Source organism: Onychostoma macrolepis, chromosome 20 (genome assembly GCF_012432095.1).
Source record: "Onychostoma macrolepis isolate SWU-2019 chromosome 20, ASM1243209v1, whole genome shotgun sequence".
Lineage (NCBI taxonomy): Eukaryota > Metazoa > Chordata > Actinopteri > Cypriniformes > Cyprinidae > Onychostoma > Onychostoma macrolepis.
Genome location: NC_081174.1, coordinates 22,611,650 through 22,635,605, shown reverse-complemented (window position 1 = coordinate 22,635,605; position 23,956 = coordinate 22,611,650). Strand labels below are relative to the sequence as shown.

The following is a 23,956-nucleotide window of genomic DNA, read 5'->3' as shown; positions in this document are numbered from 1 at the left end:
GGAGACTAAAAAATATCAGAGCTGAAAAAAAAAAAAAACTAACAATTTTTGATGACACTCAATATATACTGAGATATATATATTCTCATGATCTTAAAATCGTTTTGATCTAGTTTTTGATGATTTTTTTTTTATAGTAAACACAAACAAAGAAGGTGTGCCCAACCTTTCAATGCTAGTGTATATGTTGTAATGTATGCGTTTATCTATAATATGTTTATATATAAAATATGAAGCGCACTGCAAATTTTCTAATGAAATGATTAGCATTGCCTACCTCCTCTGGTTCCTGTTTAGAAGACGCTTTAATGGAGCCTTTGGATGTGAGTGTCTGTATAGAGGGGAAAAAATAAGAACTTTTCATTACAGATTTTTACTTGTTGCAACTGAGAATTATTTTTTTTTTTCACGTCTGCACTGGTAGTTCAATTTCCTTTTCAGAAAAAGAAGACTCCCAAGGTAGACATCAAAAGCAGCATTAATGAATGTAAATTTACCTCTTTGTCTGTCTCAGGAAGCAGAGTTACAAAGTTGTCTGGGAAAACTCCCTCCTTGCCATTGATCTCTCCTCTCCACCAGCCTAGCTCTCCTGTGTCCTAAAACATCAAAACCATCAATCACTCTGAACATAAATTGCTTATTTTATCAAATCTACACCTTAAAAGCTAAAATACACATTACTATAAATAGGAAATGCAGGCATATCCCTTGCCACTAGATGGTGATCATGTATAAAATATTTCCAACTCTGATCTGCTTCCTGCTCAAGGCCTTTGCAAAACATTAGCATTAGGTGGGAAAAGAGTGTCCACGTGTCTTAAATGAAGCAAACACATCCTTAGGTTGCTAACAGAACTGAGGCCTTTGGTAATGAGATGCAACAGCAACAGCTACAGTGTCAGAAGTTAGCATCAAACACGCACAGAAGAACACTGCACAAAAAAACTACAGAAAACTCCCTTTATCCCTGAACACAAAACAGTTTCACATCAGAATCCCCATCTGAGAGCTCTGTACTAGCAACAATTGCATTACAGGTCATACATGTCTTTGTAAATGAAGACTATTTTCATCTGATTTCACGATTTTTCCCTGTAAACTGTGATTTAATCCATGCATCAGATGTTAATATTCTTAATGATTACACTGTAATTCTAATATGAACCATGACTCTACCTCTCTGGCATAATTTGCAGAAATGTGGACTAACTGCCTAAGCTTGTTTGTATCAGGTAGTGTTTCACACACCAGACTAAACTACAGAGCAGGATATAGACTAACTAGTCTAAATGAAGACAGTAAAAGTGATTAGTTCACAGGTTTTTGTAAGAGGTGGAGCACTTCCAGCCTTATTATTAATGTAGATACCAAAACTGGTCTACACCACTCCCTGATGGCTAAACAATGCTAAAAGTTTTATTCTTTGTTTATTTACCAATCAGTATGTGAGTAGTTGACATATATTAAGCATTGACAGCAGTGTCATGCAGTGTCTCACATTACATCAAATAAAAAAATTAAATAAACAACTTGTTTTATTCTTGTACAACTATTATATATGCAGTGTTATAACTGAATTTTCATAAATGACTATAAAATAGAATATAAAAATCTAAAAGATGATTCAACACACCAAAAAATAAAAAAATAAAAAAGCTGATTAATCTGCTGACAGTATTAGTTTCAAAATCTACCCTAGAGACTTGGATAATGAATACATTTTAACAAATATTTTGTGAATTAAATTTTTTTTCCCCCTTAAATTCAACAACAACAAAAAATTTATAAAATAATGTTACTATGTAATTTAATCATTTTTAAAAATACCTTTTAAAAGTTGACCAATTCATTGCTACATTTTAACAGACACAAACATGTTTTATTTGTTTTCAGATGTTCAATGTTTTTCATCTGGCAGATTTTTAAAAAAATTTTTTATAACTGTACATTACATAATGTAAGTTATTAAATAATAACTGCCATGCTTAATGTTGCTATTGTGGATGTGTCCTGAATGTGTGTTGTTTATTTGGAGATCTCTGTGGTTAGGAAGACATCTGCTCACCCTGTTCCGTACCTTGCTCAGTATGTGGATGACGTCACCCTCCTTTAAATCCAGCTCATCTTGGTTAGTTGCTTCATAGGGGAATGTGGCCTTGTAATATTCTTTTACTGTAAAGAGATAAGAAAAAAAGAGGATATATGTATGCTACACCTTTTTGTATATATGCTACAGTACACCTTGATTTGTCTTATGTAGCTACTACTGACTCTGTACTATAAACTTTAAGTTGTGGAGTTTTACTAGTAAAGCACAAGGTTTAAGTGCACTTTCAGTACTAACAGAAAGACATACTAATCTATAATTTGGGTTTAGCTAATAACCAAGTGGAAGAAAACCAATGTCAGTCAGTCATAATCAGGGCAGTCAGTTTCAAGCCGTTCATGTCTGGTGCATTTCCATAAATCTCCTGTCATTATTTTGGTTATCACATACAGCTTTATGTCAACCTTCCCATGAACTCACCTTTTCCTTTGCTCTCTGCCTCTTTTTCTCCTTTAGGGGGTTCAGGAGTGCTCAAAGGGGTGGGTTTTGTGGCTGATGGTAATGATGGAATTGGCTAAAATGAAGCAGAATCACAAATGGATTTACTGACACGGCAGCCACACAAACACATGCAGTTGCACACTGGAAGGTACAGATTTTGAGACAGGTCAGCCATGCCTGGATGAAAGGAATGCTGGGAAAACAATCACCACTGTTACATATGCACAGATTCAATGGGAGCGCATGCCGCATTTAGACTTCTTTTTTTAAAAAATTTTTTTTATCCAAAACAGGAGTAAGAATCTATAAGTATTTAGTAAATCCTCTGACATCACATGATGGTATGTTATAAATGACCTCTGAGCTCTAGATATGAGACGTAGTGTATGATTCATCTGATCTGAATGACATAATGGGATGCAAAATGTGACAAAAAGGGAGAAAGGAAGTATTGGTTAAATGCATTAATATTGTAAACAGAGCTAAATGACTAAAAACATAACATGGAAGGTCATGTGTGGCAAATTTAACAACTATAACATGATGTACACTAACATTTAAAAGTTTGGGATATTTTTTTATCTTTTTTTATTCAACAAGGATGCATTAAAATAACCAAAACTGACAGTAAAGATTTATAATATCACAAAAGATTTCCATTTTAAATAGATGCTGCTCCTTTGACTGTTTTTAATATTGATCATAAAAAGGAATGCTTCTTGAAGACCAAATCAGCATATTAGAATGCTTTCTAAAGGATCATGTGATACTGAAGACTGTAATATTGGCTGTTGAAATAAATGACATTTAAAAAAAAACCTGAAATAACATTACACAATTTTATTGTTTTTACTGTATTTTTGATCAAATCAATGCAGCCTAGGTGAGTGAAAAGGAGTTCTTTTAAAACATTTAAAAACCTTACCGATCCCATATTTTTTTCACTACTAAGTGAAACAGAAAATTCAGGGAGAAATGTAGGATGGGGTTGATTTTAACCAAGCTACATCTCCACTAATCATGTGCTATGAAATGATTGTTATTAATAATATCCATATTAGGGGTTTCCAAATGTTTTAATGCAAAGAATCCCCAAATATAAAGACAAATTCATTCATTTATATGTGTGTGTGTGTGGAATTAAAAAAAAAAGCATGATATTATGAAGAAAACTTTGTATACACAAAGCAAAAATGCATGCACAAAATGCACAAAAAAACATGAATAAATAATTGAACAAATTAATGAACATTATCTGGAAATCATTTGTATTTTTTTTTCTTCTACAAAACATTTTTTCTGACCAACATCAGAATACCAGAGAAATATTTTCAAATAAATTTGGATTTATATCTATAGCTCTTTTCACAATAAATATCATTGCAAAGCAGAAAAACCATTGAGCAAGCTAACGACAACAGTAGCAATGAAAAATTACCTAGAAAGATACAAACTTTTCATGTGTTCAATGGAAAATTGAATTCTTAATTGTTTCCTCAAAAAATGTTGCCTCAAATTGTAACACAGTTCGAATATCCTTGACTTATATAGTATTATATCGTTACCAACGGAGTATGGGTTACATCACCAAAAATTTCAAAGCAAACTATTATGTTCTGATGAGACATTTCTTTCACTAGAGTAATGCGCACTGATTCACGCACAACCAGGGGAATTTATAATGGTTGTAAAAGGGTTCATCTTGATTTGAAGCTGTCTTTAAGAATGAAACTGAAGTTACAAACAGCTGCCTATAAAACTAAGAGCAAACAAAAAGTTGTAGCTTCTAGAAACGTAAACACAATGCACACGTCATTGACACGTCTAGCAACTAAAATGTGCAATGCCTTCCAGCTGTCTGCAGATGTAACGAAAGCACAGACAGGGATATTTTGCCCTCAGTTTGAGCTGTGCAGAGAAAAAAACCATAACAAGAGAAGCAGTCCATACCAGAATGCTTCAAAAACAGCCACCCTAAATAATGAAGTCCAAAAATAAAAAGACATATTTCCTAAAAAGGAAGGTCTGCCTATACGGTAAAGTCTTGAGCAATCCCTATCAAAACTTGTAGAGCAGTTAGACATGTAATTAGCCTTCAACGCTCCATTGCTCTTGGCTATGGGAATGGGCAGCACTTATTTTCATACATGCCAAGGCAATGATAATGTGAAGTGTACACTGCATTTTCTGGGATTGGTACTAGTCCTGCAGTATAGACAAGGGAAATACTTTGAGGAAGGAAAACAAGACAATGTCATGTGCAGAACTACACTTACTTTTTCTTTCTTTTCCTCATTGTCAGATGGTAATCTTTGAGAGACTCTGAGCTTTACAGAGCCTTCTCTGAATATGTCACCAAAGCCGATGCCCTTGATCTTCTTCGGTTGGGCCATGACACCATTGCCTTGGTGAGGGGACGTGGGGCTAGACGCTCCATCTCTGTTATCTGTGAACACACACTGCTGTATTAGTACCACCACAACAAGCTTTACAAAATGTTATGTGCAAAGTAAACTAAAAACACTGTTAAAATAACTAATATTTGAATTTGACAAACACAAAAGCAAAAAAAAGTGATCCATACAAGTTGTGCGCTACATGCCAGGTTTTCTAAAGTCATACAATACATCTGTGTGAGGAACAGATGAAAATTTAAGTTGGAACTAAAAATCGTGACATCTGCACTAGCTCTCCTGTATGAAAGTTCTTGACAGAAGTAGCGATATCCATTCATGAATGAATCGTTCTTATGAGCCTGATCTTACTAATCTGAATAATTAGTTAAATCAGACTGTTCAGTCTGTTGCTCATGCTAAGCTTTCATGAATTCAGAAAACTTGGAATACAGTATGCAATTTTAATTTTGCTATTATACTTCATTTCACTTTAAATTGGAAAACCTCATAGTAAAAAAAACAAAAAAAACAACCTGTACAATTGTTTACCATTTCTTCTTTTCGGTTGCATAGAAAAAAGATATTCATACGGATTTGGAGAAACATGACAGTAAGTAAATAATGACATTTTTCATTTCAAACCTAAATTTTTTGGGTGAACTATTTCTTCAAATGTACACCAAATATTTATTCAATGTGGGCCATTATTACTTAATTTATACTTTCAGAAATTTGGGGTTGGCAAGAATGTTTTTGAAAGTCTCTTATGCCCATCAAGATTGCTTTCATTTGATCAAAAATGCAGTAAAACCATAATATTGTGAAATATTATTACAATTTAAAATAACTGTTTTTTAATATATTTTTATTCCTGTGATGGCTGAGTTTTCAGCAGTCAAGTATGTTGATTTGGTGCTCAAGAATAATTTCTTATTGTCAATGTTGAAAACAGTTGTGATGCTTAATATTTTCATGGAAACCGTGATACATTTTTTTTTTCAGGATACTGATGAAAAAAAAAGTTTAAAAAGAACAGCATTTTTTTGATAAAGAAAACAAAATTATTAACATTTTACTGTCAGTTTTGATTAAGTTAATGTATGATTGCTGAATAAAAGTTTTTTTATTTTTTTAAATCTTACTGAGCCCAAACTTTTGAACAGTGGAGTACACTTGGCCTGCTTTTTAAGACTGCTTCAGTTGGCCTAATGCCTCAAATAAATTAATATTATGAACAAAAAGCTGTCAACTGCAGATGCCGTGACTAGGTCTAACATAACACCGCACACACACCCTTAAACGTACAAAAAACCAACAAAGGTGTCTGTTGAGTGCTTTCGTGTAAGGACAAGCCCTTTCTGAGTTAAGCTGAGCAGTACCTGGCTCTTCTGTTATGTCGCTGGTCTCTGTCTCTTCAGTTGATTCTATTTCTTTGACGAAGTTGGAAGGAAAAAGCCCAGACTTCCCATTCATGCTTCCGCTCCACCAGCCCTCCTCAACCTAAAAAACACTTAGTCAGCACTAATTCAGGAACTGTCTAGTCAAACGCTAATTTTCAAAGACAGTGGGTCTCAACTGGTTTCACTTCAGGATGCAGATTTTACACTGGACATCAAGTGACAAAACAACACAATAGAAAAATTGTTTAAAGCATGAGGCAAAACTGTCCTAAAAAAATGCAAAGACTTAAAAAATGTATTAAATTATGCAATATTTTTAATGTTGCTTGAATTCTGATAGGCAGAAACAAAAGAAAACAAACAAAAGAAAATCCTTGCCATAAAAGGGCCATATTAAATGTAGTCTGGCTTAAAGTAGTCTTGCATATTTCTTTTTTTTTTTCTTTTGATGAGGGATGAGGGATATGTTGGTCATATTGGTATGTGTCCATTTATCTGTTTTTTGACAAACACCACATGACATATGAAGCATTCAGCCTATGTATGCCCATTTATTTATTTTTATTCATTTACAAACTATTCACAATGATATGATTTCTTGAATTGTTTCATTTGCATTTTATATAGTTGTTTTCCTTCCTGTCTGCAACCCTATCAAAACAGACTTGTGACTTTTTGGGCCACAAACCACCTTTGGAGAACCACTGATCTTCATACCATTATGGATGAAGTCACAAAAAATGTTTAAGACAGAATATGTAAAATAAGTAAATAAATAAACTACATTTTTATTACTAGCTCATGAGAAACATCTGAGTGTAAAATAAAAATTAAGGAACATCTAACTACTTTATCATCATATCTCACACTGCAGCATGCAAAAAGCCTATCCAAAGAACAGTTGGATTTCTATAAATAGAAAACTAATATATTCAGCACAATTTCAAAACATTGAGTTACATTAAATACAAAAGACAAAAGCTGACCTCCTCCGTGATGTCAACGATATCTCCAAACTTCAGTTCCAACTCGTCTTCATTCTGAGGCACATATTCAAACAGGACTTTGCACTGACGCTTCTTGGGCTCTGGAATGAAAACACAAGTCACTCTGGATCTGGCCTGACACGTCACTCAGCCAATAACGCCAGTATGCAAGGGGAGCTTTTCCTCCAGCTCCCTGAAGAGGGCTCAATGAGAGATAGACTAGCACAATCAGGAAGAGTCTTTATTAAACTCGTATGCACACATACATTCTCACACACAGACACCACACCCTGTCCTTGAGATGATTCATGTGCCCTTTAAGGAGAAAAGAAAACGGCAGATTACTCTGTTTGCTCCATATTACATGCCAAATTAAGACATGTTACCAGTCACCCAAAAACTAAACCTGAGAAATCGTCTCCACTACTAAATCTTCTAATGCTTGTGGACTGTGAGAAATGCTCAATTATTTACCACTTACACTACAGTTGAAGAGATTGGGATCGGTAGGATTTGATTGATTTTTTTTTTTTTAATATTACTTTTACTCCGTAATGATGCATTAAATTGATTAAAAGTGACAGTAAACATTTAAAATGTAAAAAAAATGACTATTATGTTATAAATGCTGTTCTTTTGAACTTCACAAAATAATTCTGATAAAAATACAGATAAATTATTTTTAAACAATTTGTATCAATTATTTGGTCTCATATGCTCATCAAGGTTACATTATTTGATCAAAAATACATTAAAAACAGTAACAGTGTAAAACATTTTCAAAAGTAATTTATTCCTGTATGGCATAGCTGAAATTTCTGAAGCCATTACTCCAGTTTTAAATGTCACATGATCCTCCAGAAATCATTCTAATATGCTCCTTTGGTGCGCTCAAGTAACTTTTATTAATTTTATTTATTTTTTTAATTAATTTTTGTGTAAACCATTAGACATTTTTCAGGATTCTTTGATGAACAGCAAGTAAAAAAAAAAAAAACTGCAATTATTTAGATTTTCAGATTCAGAACATTATAATTGCCTTTACTGTCCCTTAATGCGATTAATTCATTGCTTATCAATTTAAAGCTTTTGATACAGTATTGGTATCTAATTCTATTACTGTACCACCATAGTACTGTTTAGTTTAGTAGAAGGCTCTCTATGGCTGGCTTGTAATGTAAGCTGCACTGAGCAGAAACGAAACAAAATATACATTATTTCCTCAAGGGTACAATGTGATAAACCTGCACAGGAGCACAGAGGAAGAGAATCAACAACTACATTCCACTGTTATCACTGTTTTAGATTTGTTCAGCAGAAACCTTGAAGGTAGGACGGCACCACAATCGTTGTGTTCTGTGACAATGTTCCCATGCAGCTGGAGAGGATCAAGTGGACTTCCTCTAAAATCGGAGACAGTCGTACACTCAAGACTCAAGACAGAGGAAATGAAAACAGGTTTTATGAGCCGATAAGAAAGCAACTGCTGCCCACTACTGGCCAAAGCGGTCATCTGCTAAACATTTTTGTGCTAAAATCTGATTCCATCCAAACAAACCACAAAAACAAAATATGGTGAGATATTACCATCTGCTGTACTATTGATAGCTATATAAAAATCATCTTATCAAATTATTTTGACATTAAATTAATGCTAAAAAGTTTTAAATCCCACAATGACACACTAATAACCAATTAACAATAAAGATGCTGTAACCCATGATGCTACTTTCCACTAGGCTGAATGAGACCACTACATTTGACCACATGGCCTTCATCCAAAGACATGTCAGTCAACCCAATGTCAGCAAACTCAAACATGCAAAATGATTTACAGGTAGAACGTGTTTCTGATTGGCTACTTTTGCTCAATGGCTAAAAAGCTTGGGTGGATTCGTGACAATGTTTTTGCTGTTATTGAGTCCAGGGCTGTCACAGAGACAGACATGTGGTCTGTTGGGTAGAAGGGATATTCTAAAAACAAAATCTCTAAGTTAAAGAAGAGCAAAAAGCTGTTAGAATTTGAAATGAAAAAAAAAACAAAAAAAAAACGCACTCTTTTTTGAGGCACGGGGTTTAGAATGGGGTTGTAAGCCAATTCCTCCTGCCGGGATGCCATAGGTACTGATCCTCTGCACCAGGCTCGCCACATTCCCTGATGCTCGCCGCTGTATTGGAGTCTCATCTTTCACCTCCTTCACTTCTTTAGCCTCCTTTGGCTCCTCTTTGGACTTTGGCTCATCTTTTTTCACCTCCTTGATTCACACACACACACAAAAAGAATCAAATATCACATATACATTTACATTTACATTTATCCAAAGCGACTTACAGTGCATTCAGGCTATACAATTTTTTTTTTTTTTTTTTTTTTTTTTAATTGGTATGTATCGGTACATATAACAGCAGTATGACAAATCACACATCATGGTAGGAGTAATTTTATACCACGGACACAACATGTATCATGATATGTTCTCTGAAAATTCAAATGAAAATGCTTTATATATTAAATAATCATATGGCACTGTGTATTATTGAAAAATCAAGTGAAGAAAACGCTGCACAAATGAAAGGTAATTCATCATTTTTAATTATTTTCTCAGTTTGTTTGGAACCTGACAGACGTTATATCTTCTGACTAATTTCTCTCATATTAATTTGTCTCTGTATTTACACGTTACGCCATGTTTCTTTGTCACTCATAGCATTGCTAGTAGGGTAAACGTACCTATTAAGCTCACGTACCCATTAAGCACACTTCCATTTTTGAGATCAGATTATAAAAAGAAAAAATAATTTATTTTCCTACTTGATGTCTTAACCAATTGATGTGTTTGTTACTATATACCTCCAATAATTTCAAGTCAATCAGATCATTGCACACCGAGATATGAGTATCCATGTGTTTACACTGTCTGGCGGCCATTTTGAAAGCTGTCTGAAAACTTTCAGTAAAAGAGGAGCCCCTTAAATGGGCGTTTTTTTTAGATGTTTAAGCCTTTATTTTGGGTAAGTTTTACTACTTATTGTAAAACTATGAGATTGATGTTCAGACTTTTGCATATTATAACCTGGAACTTGGATGTGGGAAATAATTACATTAGATCCAAAAAATAGTTTTAGCAACACAGCGCAGATGCTACAGAATACAGTTAGCTGACTAGCTGTATAAGATTGTGTGCTACGCTAATATATTACTTCACAGGCATTACTGGCTTGTACTTTTACATCCATATTATTATAAATTGACAGTTTATTGCTGGTCTGTCGTTTTACAGTGCTGTAATTTTTAAAGATTTCATATTATTTTAAGGTGAGCTTAAAGGGTGCACTACAATGAAAATCACACAGCTTCAGTGTGACATCAATAAGAAAAATTCATAGATATTGTTAATAATAGTTGTTCATATTAAAATATGTATGAACTTAATACATGACCTAGACTATTTATTTAGCAAAAATCCTGTCATTTTAATATTACATGAAATGTATTAAAAATCGCTGCTGCCCCAATTAAGCTCAGTGTGCTCTCTTTAAGCTCTTCCACACTGAACGTCTCTGTAAATACTGCATAAACAGACTTTAAATATTAACTGATGGTTGTCACTTTAAGTTAAAGGTCATCGATTTTCTATGGATTCTGTCAACTCAAATCTACAGACTGGCTCTGATCTTTGGCAACTAGCATCAACTTCTCCAGACTGTAAATCTGTGGAAAATCAGGGCAAAAATCGTGTAGTGTATTCCAGCCATAAGAGACTATCATAAGTTGACATCCATTTAAAAAGAGGCTTCATAATGAGGCTAGTTTCTGTGTTCATCCCCATGAATTAAAGGTTTCATTGGTTTGGTTTATTTGATTTTTGAATGTGTTACTTATTTGAACGTGGACTAGCCTAGATGTTGCAATGTGCTAAAATGACACTTCATTATGAATATATAACTGATCAAATTGAATGCCTTGTTGCTTGATTTTAGTATTCTGTTTTTTTGTGATTGACTTTGTACCTTCAAAAATATATATTTTTACAATTATTCTTTAAAAATGTTCCTTTAAAAATAAACACAATTTTTTAAATAAAACATGATGTGAGCTTATTGGGAACAGGGGTGTGCTTAAAGGGTACAAAAATGTACCCATTAAGCACAGCCAGACTTTTTGAATTTAATGATGTATATCTTAATTGAAATGCTTTTGTCATTTAAAATAAAATTAAATATTTTTGTGTGAGAGATTAATATTTTATTTTATCACAACTTTTTGTACTGAAACCAATATCTTGTGTGCTAAAAATGTCTCAATGTAGATTTTGGTGAGATTAATAGGTACATTTACCCTATACTATGGTATAAAGGATTTAGCAAAACCTGTTTGATAAATAAATACAGAATGTTTTTTTTTTCAGTAATACAATAAAAAAAAAAAAACAGAATTTAATGCAGTTTAAATTCAAATAAAAATGTCTGAGAGAATTCAACAGCCCAACAGCACCTGGAGGTTTTGTTTATTTTACCATGAATGCATGAATACATTGTTAGGTTTACACTCTACATTTACATTTACATTTACATTCTTCACGCCCAGATCATGTAAAACTCTACAGAAACCACTGACTAGCACCTACATTCACGGTTTCCAAACACATGTAAATTGAGCAACACCACAGCCTCCCTCACACATTCAGAAAAAGGTGGAAAGAGAGAGACAGAAGAGAAGCAAAGGAGTGATAAGATCTCCAGCGACTTCAGACAGCAGTGTTCTCATACACCCGAGAAGTTCTCAGCTCATCCAGTTGAAACTTGCTCTGTGCTTCTCTCTCTCAATGATTACACCTATTTAGCGTGCAATTCAGCATTGAATTAAAAAACCTTTTAAATTCTTAAATTTTAATTAAGGTAGCAATTAGAATGTAATAAATGACACATAATTAAAATTAAATTAACTTAAAAAAATGGTTTTAAATAATATATTTTTCCATATGAATTACCAATAAACATGTCAACAATAAACAACCCCAAACTTTCTAATTGATTTAAAGGTGTTTGAAATGTATCTGTAGAGAGTGTATGGTGAAATCATAATCTAAAACTTAAAATGATAACTAAATTTAAAAAGAAATTGCATTCTACAAATCAGGGAATTAAAAGGTTAATAAATTAATTATAAATAAATCATGCAATCATTTAATGTCAACAACTTTAAATCAATTAAATGGAAAAAGTGTTTCTTTCACTAGGTGAGCCTAGTGGCACAATATCCATAAATGCAATTACATAAAAATAATAATAATAGCAAAAAAATGTTAAATTACTTAAACCTCATTTGCTATGCCAAAATCAGAACACTTTGCACCTGCTTTATTTAGTCTACTACCAAAGGAGCTACCATAGAATTTGAGGCATAATACCATGTTGTTTTTTGGAAATGTACTATGGTTGATAACATGACATTCTTTGAAGTACCCTTTAATACTATGGTAAGTACTATGTAATACATTCAGTACTACGTAATACATCAAAGTACCCTAGCATTATTCTAGCACTGCCACAGTATTACCACAGAAACTCTACAGAAGTCTTTTGAGCTGGGTTTATATGGACAGGTTTTGGGTTTGAGAGAAAGGCATGTGGAGCAGCGCTTTTTATTTCCTGGAGGCTCCAGTGCAGAATGGAGAATGCCACAGGCTGCATCCGCTCCAAACTTCCTGTCTGAGATGCTGACAAAGAAATTCCTTTTTGTTACTCCCTGCTCAGTAACTAATTTGAGGTCAGCCTTGTCAACCTTTTTAAAGCTCCTGGTTTTCTTATAATACCTAAATAATTAAAATAAATAAATAAATAAATAAATATACAAAATTATCCGTACATGAAACCAGTGAACTGAAAGCAGTACATAAAATCACAAATGTCCTCAGTTAAAAAGTGTGGTAACACTTTACAATAAGGTTCATTAGTTAACAACATTAGTAAACATGAACTAAGAATGAACAATACTTCTACAAAATTTCTTCATCTTAGTTAATGTTCATTTCAGCATTTACTAATGCATTATTAAAATCACAAGTTGTGTTTGTTAACATTAGTTAATGCACTGTGAATAAACAATGAACAACTGTATTTTCATTAATGAACATTATTAAATAGTGTAATAAATGCATTGTTCATTGTTTGTTCATGTTAGTTAATACATTAACTAATGTTAACAAATGACACCTTATTGTAAAGTGTTACCAAAAGTGTAAATCACTTCAAAAACTATTCCCGTCTAAAAATAAATAAATATAAAAAAAAAAATTAATCTTTATTCAAAACACAAATGTTCTAAATGCACAATTGTAGAAAATGAACTTTAAGAACACAAAAAAATTGTGCCATTAGTGTAAAAACATTTTTACTAAATAATTATTTTCTCGTTATGCTTTTCCTGTAAGCGCCTTTTAAATCCTGGCTATCTGCGATCTGTCTGGTGATTCAACGAAACAGGCAATCAAATCCAGTGCCATATTATGAGAAACTGAATGAACAGAAAACCACCTATAGACAAAACATTACCAGTAACATATTTTCCAGACACGACAAGCCCAAGATCTTATTTAGATACAAACTGACAGACAGACAAACTAAAACAAGCTCCTTACCTGCTCGATTTCCATGATCTTCTCCTGAAACCACCTGAGTGCTGACTATCAGATCTTTCCGGGATCAAAGTTCAGTTAAGGGGGTGGAAGATTACCTCACACCCTACTAAAGGATCTCCGCAAGGAAACGAAAGCAATAATTTCCTGCCTTTGACAAGATTTGCCATTACAACCTCACGCTGCTTCAGTATCTACTCAAAACACTAATTAAGAGGTACACAAATTGAAGATGAGACTGCAATACCTGCTATGACACATGGCCAGATTTCAGAGGGAATACAAAACGTGTAATGTCATACCTAAAGAAAACCCCTTCCTTCCTGTTGTCACTCAGTTTTGGCCAACCACAAGGTTTTCTACCCTCCTTTATTTCCTTACATAAAGCCAATATATTACATTTAAAACAGCATTTCTTGAAATTACCTTTACAAAGTTGTCTGGGAAAAGGCCTCGTTTCCCGTTGAGGTCTCCCTCCATCCATCCCTCCTCCTCAATTCGTCGCACATTTCTGATCACATCTCCAAGTCTGAGGGTCAACTCATCTTCGTGGGCGGCTTCATACTCAAACTCCACCACCACCTCAACTACAAAGGGGAGAACAGACAGTCATTGAAAGTCATGCTGTGATTAAGACTCTGATAAAGGTTGTTTGAGACATAATGGCACGGATATTACTTAAAAAGGATGTACTGTAAAATACAACCAAGGCATTTCACACCAAATACAAACTGATATAGTATGTATGTGTATGACACATACACTGAAACTGATACTGTATACAATTTAAAATGTATCGATGGTCCTTAAAGGTATAGTTCACCCAAAAATGAAATTTCTGTCATCATTTACCCACATGACTTTCCGCCTTTCTTAGTTGAATCACATATGGATAAAAAAAAAAAGCACAATAGTTATCATACTAGTCCAAATGATGAGAATATTAACTTTGGGATGAACTGTTCATTTGCTGCGGGTCAATTTGACCCATTTTGATTTTCATGTTGTCTGAAATACTGGCTACCTTACAATGTTTTTCTTGAAATTTTGCGATTTTTCCTCACTTAGGACCATGAACATACCTGCACTGTTTCGACACTTTGATGTAGTGCCGGGCGGTATACCGGTTAATACCGAATACCGGTGTTTATTTTTCTTATATGAATTTTTTAAATACCGCAATACCAGTGTTATTTAAATAACGTTCTGAACGCAACACTGTTTGAGAGGGGTCTCTTTTCACTATTGAATTGTGGTGAGGACACAGCTGTATGTGTTACTAAGCGTGAAAGTTCTGAAGCTGTAGAAATAGTAGAACGTGATGACACCTTTACAGTCTATGGATGACAGAAGAACTCATCCACAATATCCACCGCCCGCTGCCATCAGCTCCCGCATCTCACATGCACGAGCGCGACTTTAGCACTATATTTAGCAACTTTCAGACCCTTTTAGCGGCTTTTTTTCCATAGAATATACAAACTGACAAACCTAGCGATTTTTTTGGATAAACCTTAGCTATGGTTCAGCTGGAAGAAGGCGCTCTTTAGTGTAACGTTAGATGCATGTTGATTTTATCAGATGATGTTGCGATTATAAATAAGAGTGACTCCTGGTTAACATGTATTAATGAGTTGTTTTTAGTCACTATTTAGTGTGGAATTTTTCTACAATATTCGCTCATCATGACAGTAAAATAGGGCATTCTAAGTCAATCTACTGCAGTCTTTCCTCTCTCAATCAGTAGAAAATGTGGTTAACACCCGGTCATGCATGAAAAAAAAAAAATACCGTCATATACCGTGAAACCGGTATAATTTTGAAAAATACCGTGATATAAATTTTTGGTCATACCGCCCAGCACTACTTTGATGTGATAGAATTTCTATTACAGTTATGATGATTATGAGTCAATTTGACCTCGTATTTCATCGTTAAAGGCAGCTGCACGGACCCAAAATAAAATGTATTTCATTATGTCAGTTTCTCAACAAGGAAGCCTAAAGGTATTTATGTATTCGGCAAAAAAATGCCTATAATATTATTATAACCATTTTTTGTAATGTGTGATGGGTATTAATTTGAAAGGTTTGCTGATTTTACCAGTTTTTTGTTTGTTTGTTTTACATAGTGTGATTTCTGATTAATTGTAATGACTCCAATTAATTTCAAAACGATTGTATCCAGATTTTTTACTTAACACAGAAGTTAAAGCACAATCAGATCAACATGAACTTGACTAGTCCAATATTTAAAATGTGTCCTAATATAGTTGGATCTGACCTTTAAAGAGTGAATAAACATTCCGCACCAAGACCACAGAAGAACCGTGTGGACATCTAGACCTTGCCCTTTACAGCCACTATTGTTTGACCTCTTTGTTGAGCGATAACTTCAAAATCACTGGGCCAAGGGCCAGCAGAGCACAGACTATAAACAATGTTTTAATCAAATATAGGTATGTTTACAAGGACAAAGCCTAACAATGGTCATTTTAACAGCCAAAAGCACTTAAAGAACTTTTTCAAGGGCTTTGGAATGACCGTTTCCAAGCAAAGCGGTATCCATCAACTTTCAGGCAAACAAAAACAACAATGTCTGAGCAATGTGTGTTTCTCTGCTACCTAATTATTACCACGGACACCCAGACACAAACATCTCCCAACCATTTCCAGAGTCTTTGGAAATTGTATCATGTTAGACAATGCCTTAGGAAAAGCGCTAAATCTGGCTGTGAGAGTTGCATGAGTCTAAGAAGAATGTGATCAGCTGCATATGCACACATTACTTCTGTTGACAAAGGTTATTTACACAGCAATGTCAGATATAGCAGGGACGTCTCATGGAAAACACAGGGAAGAGGTCAGAGTGTTTGACAGGATCTCATTCCTACCTTGTCTGGTTATGTCTGTACAAAGTATTTCTACAAACAAATAAATAACGGTTGTAATCAAACAAAATTCCCTGTATGCCCCACATATTTTGGGCATATATCTCTGTCGAGAGATGCAAAATAAACCAGTTTAGGCTAATTTGATGATGAGGAATCTGTGTTATGCCCCATTCTCAATGATTTCATCAGTGTAATGTTGGTCACTAGTAGCTGGCATCTGCTGGATGTCCTAATGTTATCACAGGCTGTGTAACTCATCATAGTCTTAAAAATCTGATCCCAAATGATATTCAATGCCGGTAAAGAAATATGATGTTTCAACAAAGATTACATTTTCTGGCTGCTAAAAAAGTGGAAGGTGTACATAATGCAGCAGTGAATAATAATAATACAATATATTAGGGTTGTCACAATATCAAATTTTCACTACACAATTATTGTGGCCAGAAGAATTCACAATAACCATATCTATAAAAATGTTGAATAAGTATAAAACATTGATCAGATGATACATTTCAATGCATTCGTTCTATTTTTGTCCTTAAAACTCTAGTACATGTAACTGTCTGTACTATATATGTGCGTCTGTAAGGGAGAGAGAGCAGGAGACAGAGTATGTGCTTTCCGTACACAAACAATTTTTTTTTGGCAAAAATTGGAAATAATCTGTTGTTTTTATCTTATTGTTTACTATATTTATTTGCTTGGCCAGTGTCATTGTGGGTTTTGGTTATTTTGCTGTTTTAGGCTGTAAGGAACTTTGAAATAACTGAAATCATTTGGCAAAGTGATATGGACATGTAATGCGATCAAGACCTGCCTTGAACTACGCTCGCCATGCGTTTCCTTGAAAATAATTGCACACCTTAGAACTAGGGCTGCAGCAATTCGTCGACGTCATCGATTACGTCGATTATGAAAATACGTCGATTAGCATGGAATGCGTCGACGAGTCGCACCTTTAGCCACGCCCATTGCGCGAGTCTGCAGTTATCCCTACTTAAGACTGTTTTTCTTCCATGTTTAACACAAAACAAGACACTAGAGCAGAAGGTAAAGGCTAGGATGACAACATCACTTCATAGAGTTGCGTACATAGAGCATTCCATTATTATACGACCATCAGAACCGCATATATATAGCCGAACTGACGCCTTTACATTGTCAGGATTCACAACCGCATTCAAAGCTGCGCTGAATGAACGGACCAGCACGGAACATCGAGTTGCCTATATACATATGACGGGTTTAAAGCACCCACAGAGATGGAGAAGTAGAAATGATTCGCGTTCATCTGAAGATCCACTGGAGCTGCAGTCAGTGCCGTGGGCGCGATTGCGCGAGCTCTGAGACGCGAGAACCAAACGCGCTCTCTGCACTAGCTAACAAAGCATTTAAAGTAATTGCTAGTTGTTTAAGTGTGTGATGGATAGAACAAGCCTCGACTGGGCTCATTTATTTAAAAACGGGCTGTCAACTGTGATAAAACTTCCCGGTGTTATGACGCCATTTTTTATTCTGTCGCTCTAGTGTCCTGAACGCGGTTGTGACTTCAGCTGCTCATTCATACAGAGATGTATTCAAGCAGATGTTTTAAATCTGCTGAATAAATACAACATTTCAAGTCTCTCACCTGTAAGCAACTGCTGTCAGTCCCAAACAGTAATTGTGAATGCAGCCATAATGTGCATTTCTATTGATTGTATCACTGCCCTGTAATTCTTTCCTTTCTTTCTTGTTATTGTTAGCCTATTTCTTTCTTGCTTCCTTGCTTTCTTTCTCTTTTTTATTAATTATTTATTGTTATTATTATTCTTTCTTTTCTTATTTTTTTTAACTTATTTTCTTTCTTTCATTTTTATTTTTTATTAATTTATTGTTATTATTTCGTTTTCTCTTTTCTTGTTGTTGTTTTTCTTTATTGTTATTTTTGTATTTATTGTTATTATTATTTATTTTTGTAAAGTATTAATTATGAGAAAACATTTGAATAAAACATTAAAAGATTAATTGCAGAAGTTACTGTTATTATTTATTGATAGTTTAACTAAAGAAATCATCAACTGATACGAAAATAATAAATGGATTAATTGAAAAGTAATCAATAGATTAGTCGACAATAAAAATAATCGTTAGCTGCAGCCCTACTTAGAACATTCGTCAGTGAAACAGACTACAGCATTCAATGGCCCCGTAGTATAATAAATAAATAATAAAGCTACCAATCACATTCTTCTTTAAATGTACTGTTTTATGACAGGTGGCAACTAGCTGCATAATGTGACACCCCTACAACACATTGGTTTTTGTATATCATGTTTAATGCGTTACATTTTAATCTTGTTATTAGTTTGTATAGCTGCTACCCTGACCAGAACTCTGGCCAGGATAAACTTTATTTTTAGGACCAATTCTCACTATCAATTAGCCTAACTATTAGCTATGACTTTTGCCACAATAACCACTTAATTAGCTTCTTATTAATAGTTAGTAAGATAGTTGTTAAGTTTAGGCATGGGGTAGGATTAAGGGATCTAAAATATGGTCATGCAGAATAGGGTATTAATATATGTAGGGGTGGGCAATATCACCAAAATCTTATATCACGATATGTAACAGTAACAATATATATCACAATATAGTTATTTTTGCTTTAAATATAGTCTTTATGACATCACATTTTTGATACCCTAGAAATTTCATAATTCTTGTCACCAGTGTCAATATCACAAAAAAAAAACTAATACTAGCCCAAATAAAAAATAAAAATAAAAATAAAAACTCAAGCTCACTGAAGACAAATAAACAGTCAGCGATTAAATAAGAATATGAAACTAATTACAAGCATTTCGACAAAAAAACTACAGTTGAACAAATAAATAAGTAGTGCTACATAAATTGTATAAAGTCATTAAATGTATAAAAACTAGGGCTGCCCTCAACTAAAGATTTTTCTGGTCGACTAGTAGTCGTTCATTTGAAGCATTACTTGACTAATCGCACATTTATTAATAAACCATTTACATCATAATAATAAGCCTTTAATTGCCTATATAGCCTAATAAGCGCTCAAGCACATGCATAAAGCTTGCCGCAGCGCACTGGCAGACGTAATGATTATGAATGTGTCGGGGAAAACAGTAAGGCGGCAGAATTAACATTCTAATAATTTGTTGATAAACTAGTGTTTTCTTTGTTTTCGGTTTAAGAGATGAATTCCGTGACACTGACACAATCTCGTAATCTCGGCAGTAGTGGATGCACCTGTGTGCATCTTTCATACGGATTACATAATCTGAGAATAGGCTATTTGTTTTCCATTTGAATTGGTTCATTTGAAAGTAGACATTTCACTCTGTAGATATATTTTCTGTAAGGCAAGTACACATGGAGTTCACAGAGACTGAGACGGCAGAAAGCACTTTCATTATTTTACAAAAGCGCAGTGTTTTGTTGTTATTGTAAGTGTATAGAAATAAACGTAATAAAAGTCTTTACAGATTCTAAAAAGATGTATTACTCTTATCTGTATGAACAAAAATAAGAGTATTTTAAGAGAAAATGAGCGCACCGGTGCCTCCATCTGTCCTGCAGTGAGCGCTTCTGTTCAGCTTCCACACTCCGCACAGACGCTTGAATAGCAAACAATTTTCTAGGTTAAAATTAGACTAAGCAGCCATGTAAAGTTGTTACTATTTACATAATTCAGATGATGATCCTGATTTGAGGTCGATGAATGATAGGCGAGCATTTGGATGTCCTGCCCGATGTACTGTAGCCACGTAGACCAGCCGTCAACGATCTGTCCGTCATGGACAGATGTGGAATTCGCCAATGTGGATTTTTTTTTTCCTGCGACTAAGCGACTAATAACATTTTGGTCGAACCAAGCCTCTTCTGGTCGACTAACAGTTAGTCAACTATTAGGGGGAAGCTCTAACAAAAACACTGCATATTCTTCACTGTGTTATTAAATATATATATTTCTTCTCATTAAAGTTACAAAAGTAATTTATTCAAGAGGAGTGAGAGATTTTCTCTATTTTGATGTTTGATTAACATGAGGAACTTTAGACAGCTGTCACTTAAGAGCTGCCGAGATCCAATATTCTGTGACACTTGTTTTCTTTCTCAGCTGTTTGCTTTCACATAAGACCTAAAGTACTGTGTTTACGAGGATACTTGCGAAGTTGGGCATTTTGAAACATACAAGTGTGTGTATTTAACCATTCAAGGCCTACAAAACATCAAAAATAATGCTCTTTAATACTCCCATGCTCTATGAGCACCGTCTTCACATGCACGTGCCTCACTGACAGCGCTTAGAAACAGACAGCGCACACATATAGTGAAATGAGCTTTCTTTTGCAGCTGATTGCATTTGAAATCACTTAAACTGCAATGCTTGAAAGTGTGTGCAAACGATCTGTTTTTGTGACCACAGAGCACAGCAATGTCACATGAGCATGTAACCATGTTGACAAGAGCACTTTTTTAGTAAAATAAAAAGCTGGCAGCGTTTTGGTTAAAAATAGCAGCCAAGGGCATCTTTTGTTGCTATAACAACAGCTGCAACGGTAGCCTAGCACTGTGTGCTGCAGAAATGTCGGCTTTTGAAGTTAACGGGGAGGGTAATGTCAGTTCACAATGTTTGTGGGAGTGCGACATTATACGGGGAAGGAAACTGTATGGTGCTTCCGACAATTTAGTCCAGGAACTCCGGTTGGATGATGCACGGTTTCATACAACTCCTTGTGCTCCGAAACTATCTTCACCTTTTTTCTTGTTTTTGTTATGGAAACGACTCACCACTCACTTGTCATTGGTTAGCTGTCAAAAAGGCGATTGACGTAGGATGTTTTTTTTTCAGAAAACTTTTTTCAACTTGAAAAGACGCTCTGAGCTGCAGAAAAAGACGCCGGCGGTGGCCTTTTAAAAAGCGCTCAGGACTTTTTTGAAAACACGGTTTACTCCATAGGATTATAATGTAAAACAGACACTGACAGCTTCAAAAAAGACGGCAAGTGTGAACATAGCCTAATTGTGTCTACCGGTATATCGCCCGCCCCTAAATATATGCTTTGCAAGTACTAATTATTAGAACTAATAAACAGCCAACACGCTAGTAATATGTATGCTAATAAATAATTAGTTAATAAGAATAGGTCCTTAAAGTGCCCCTATTATGGGTAATGAAAGGTTCATATTTTTGTTTTGGGAGTCCCAACAACAGCTGGACATGCATGCAAGGTCAAAAAACACTTTCATTGTCTTATAATATGCATTTATTTTTTACCTTACTTGCTCAATGACTCCCAAACGATTCGCTCAACGATTCATTTCTCCAAACCCCTCCTTTGTGTGACGCTAATCTGCAGTGATTGGTCCGATTGGTCTCATTTTCATTTCATCATGCCTGTAACGCCTGATTAAGCAGGGTTTGTGAGCACTGTGCTGCTTTGTGTACAACGTTACCAGGGAAACCGCTATTTTTACCACTCCAAAAGCGGCATCTAGTGACAAAGAATGAATTTGCATTTTCATTCTGTCCAATGCCAAAAGACCAACAAGTGGGCGGGCAATATGCTAATGTTTCATGTTGACGTCAACATGAAACGGCTTAGGATTCGTTTTAAAAACGACTTGTTTCAATGATTCAATGATTCAATTCAATTCAATGATTCGACTCTTTCTTTTGAGAGACAATAACTTTATACACAGTGCACTTTCAGATTTAAAACTTTGCATGATGTTTTCATTCACTTAGAGCTGTGTTACACACTGCATGAAAGGTAATTTTTCAAAAATCCATAAGGGCACTTTAAAATTAAGTGTTACTGAATTTTTTTTTTCTGTTTTTCCTAAAAAGGTCAAATAAATCTAGTAAAATTTCCGGAACTACCCTATTTGGTCCTGACATCAGACCCTAGTAATGTTACCAGGATAGGGAAAGCCAAAGCAGTGTCTAAATAATCAAAAAAATCCCAATGTGATGGAAGAGTTTTCCATTTTTTACTGAATCCCTGTGAAAAAAAAAAAAAAAAAAAAAAAACAACAACACTACACTACACAGAAAAGTGAAATCGCTCAAATTTCGTACTTCGCTTGCATCTTACACTGCTACACTTGACTAGAGCATCTCATATGGGATGGGTCTCACAAGTCAAGCATCTTACAGCTCTCTTGGAAGTAAATTTTAAACAATAGATAACCAAGTACACAACCCAAGCCTTTTTGAGCAAACGCAAAACCATGTGCCGTCTAGAGGTCGACCGATTCATCGGTTTTGCCGATTAATCGGCACCTATAGTTGTTATAGTTGTTGCAACTATCGGTTATCGGCAAAAATCCATGCCGATAGTTTTCCGGTTTGCAACCATTGCTGGAGTGGCTGAGAAGGGTCCGCTAGCATTATACAGTACGAGAGCGGCCTCTAGTGTGAGAGTGTCCTTTTGACACGTGACACTGCGCGCTGCACAGAGCGGGAAACTCCAGACACACATTTAAATACAGCCGACAGAAAATCCTGCCACGGAACAGAGCACCATTCACATAGTTTTCGATTAAATTACATTATATTTGTCCCAAATCATTGTGAATGTACATAATAACTTCACCCTAGGCTATAAATTATGTATTGTGCATTTTTCAGCAAAACGTTTGTCTTTCTGTGGCTCTAATAAAGTCTGTATGCTTCATATCGAGAGCTGTAATAGATCGCGATTTCTCTTTCCGCGTGCTCTGTTTTTTTTAAAAACCGAACTTCAAACTCATTTATGCCACATTGTTCATTCTTGAAGCAAATTTATGTCCGTTTGGGGATTAAATAAATTGTTTTAGACCGCCACTTGAATTGAACGTAATGGTGTGTTTGTGTGTGTGTGTGTGAGAGTGATACCTCTGAGTTCTCCTAGACGCAGCACTGCGCTTTTGCCCGGTGTGTGACTAACATTTTTTTTTTTTATTAGATAATTATCAAGTGTTAAAAAATAGATGCATATAAAGTGTGTGAGTACACATACAATATCCATATGTATGTAATTTTAATGCTATGGCCTTGTGTAGATATTTAAAAATGGCCATCTTTAAGCATGA

The 23,956-nt window shown here is 34.8% G+C and overlaps 1 protein-coding gene across 4 annotated transcripts in view; it reads right to left on the bottom strand.

Annotated features, from left to right (window-relative positions):
- cd2ap (CD2-associated protein) overlaps window positions 1–23,956 on the bottom strand; it is a 50,682-nt gene that overhangs the window by 18,000 nt on the left and 8,726 nt on the right. For 2 of the 4 annotated variants that reach the window (XM_058755477.1, XM_058755476.1), the window contains exons 2-10: window positions 14,395–14,555; window positions 9,387–9,585; window positions 7,331–7,431; window positions 6,324–6,444; window positions 4,825–4,994; window positions 2,528–2,621; window positions 2,066–2,172; window positions 498–596; window positions 278–331 (exon numbers count right to left, since the gene is read on the bottom strand). In XM_058755477.1, coding sequence (XP_058611460.1) covers window positions 278–331; window positions 498–596; window positions 2,066–2,172; window positions 2,528–2,621; window positions 4,825–4,994; window positions 6,324–6,444; window positions 7,331–7,431; window positions 9,387–9,585; window positions 14,395–14,555 — 1,106 coding nt within the window. The remainder of the gene's footprint in view (window positions 1–277; window positions 332–497; window positions 597–2,065; window positions 2,173–2,527; window positions 2,622–4,824; window positions 4,995–6,323; window positions 6,445–7,330; window positions 7,432–9,386; window positions 9,586–14,394; window positions 14,556–23,956) is intronic. The other 2 variants (XM_058755479.1, XM_058755478.1) reach the window with 1 other exon arrangement.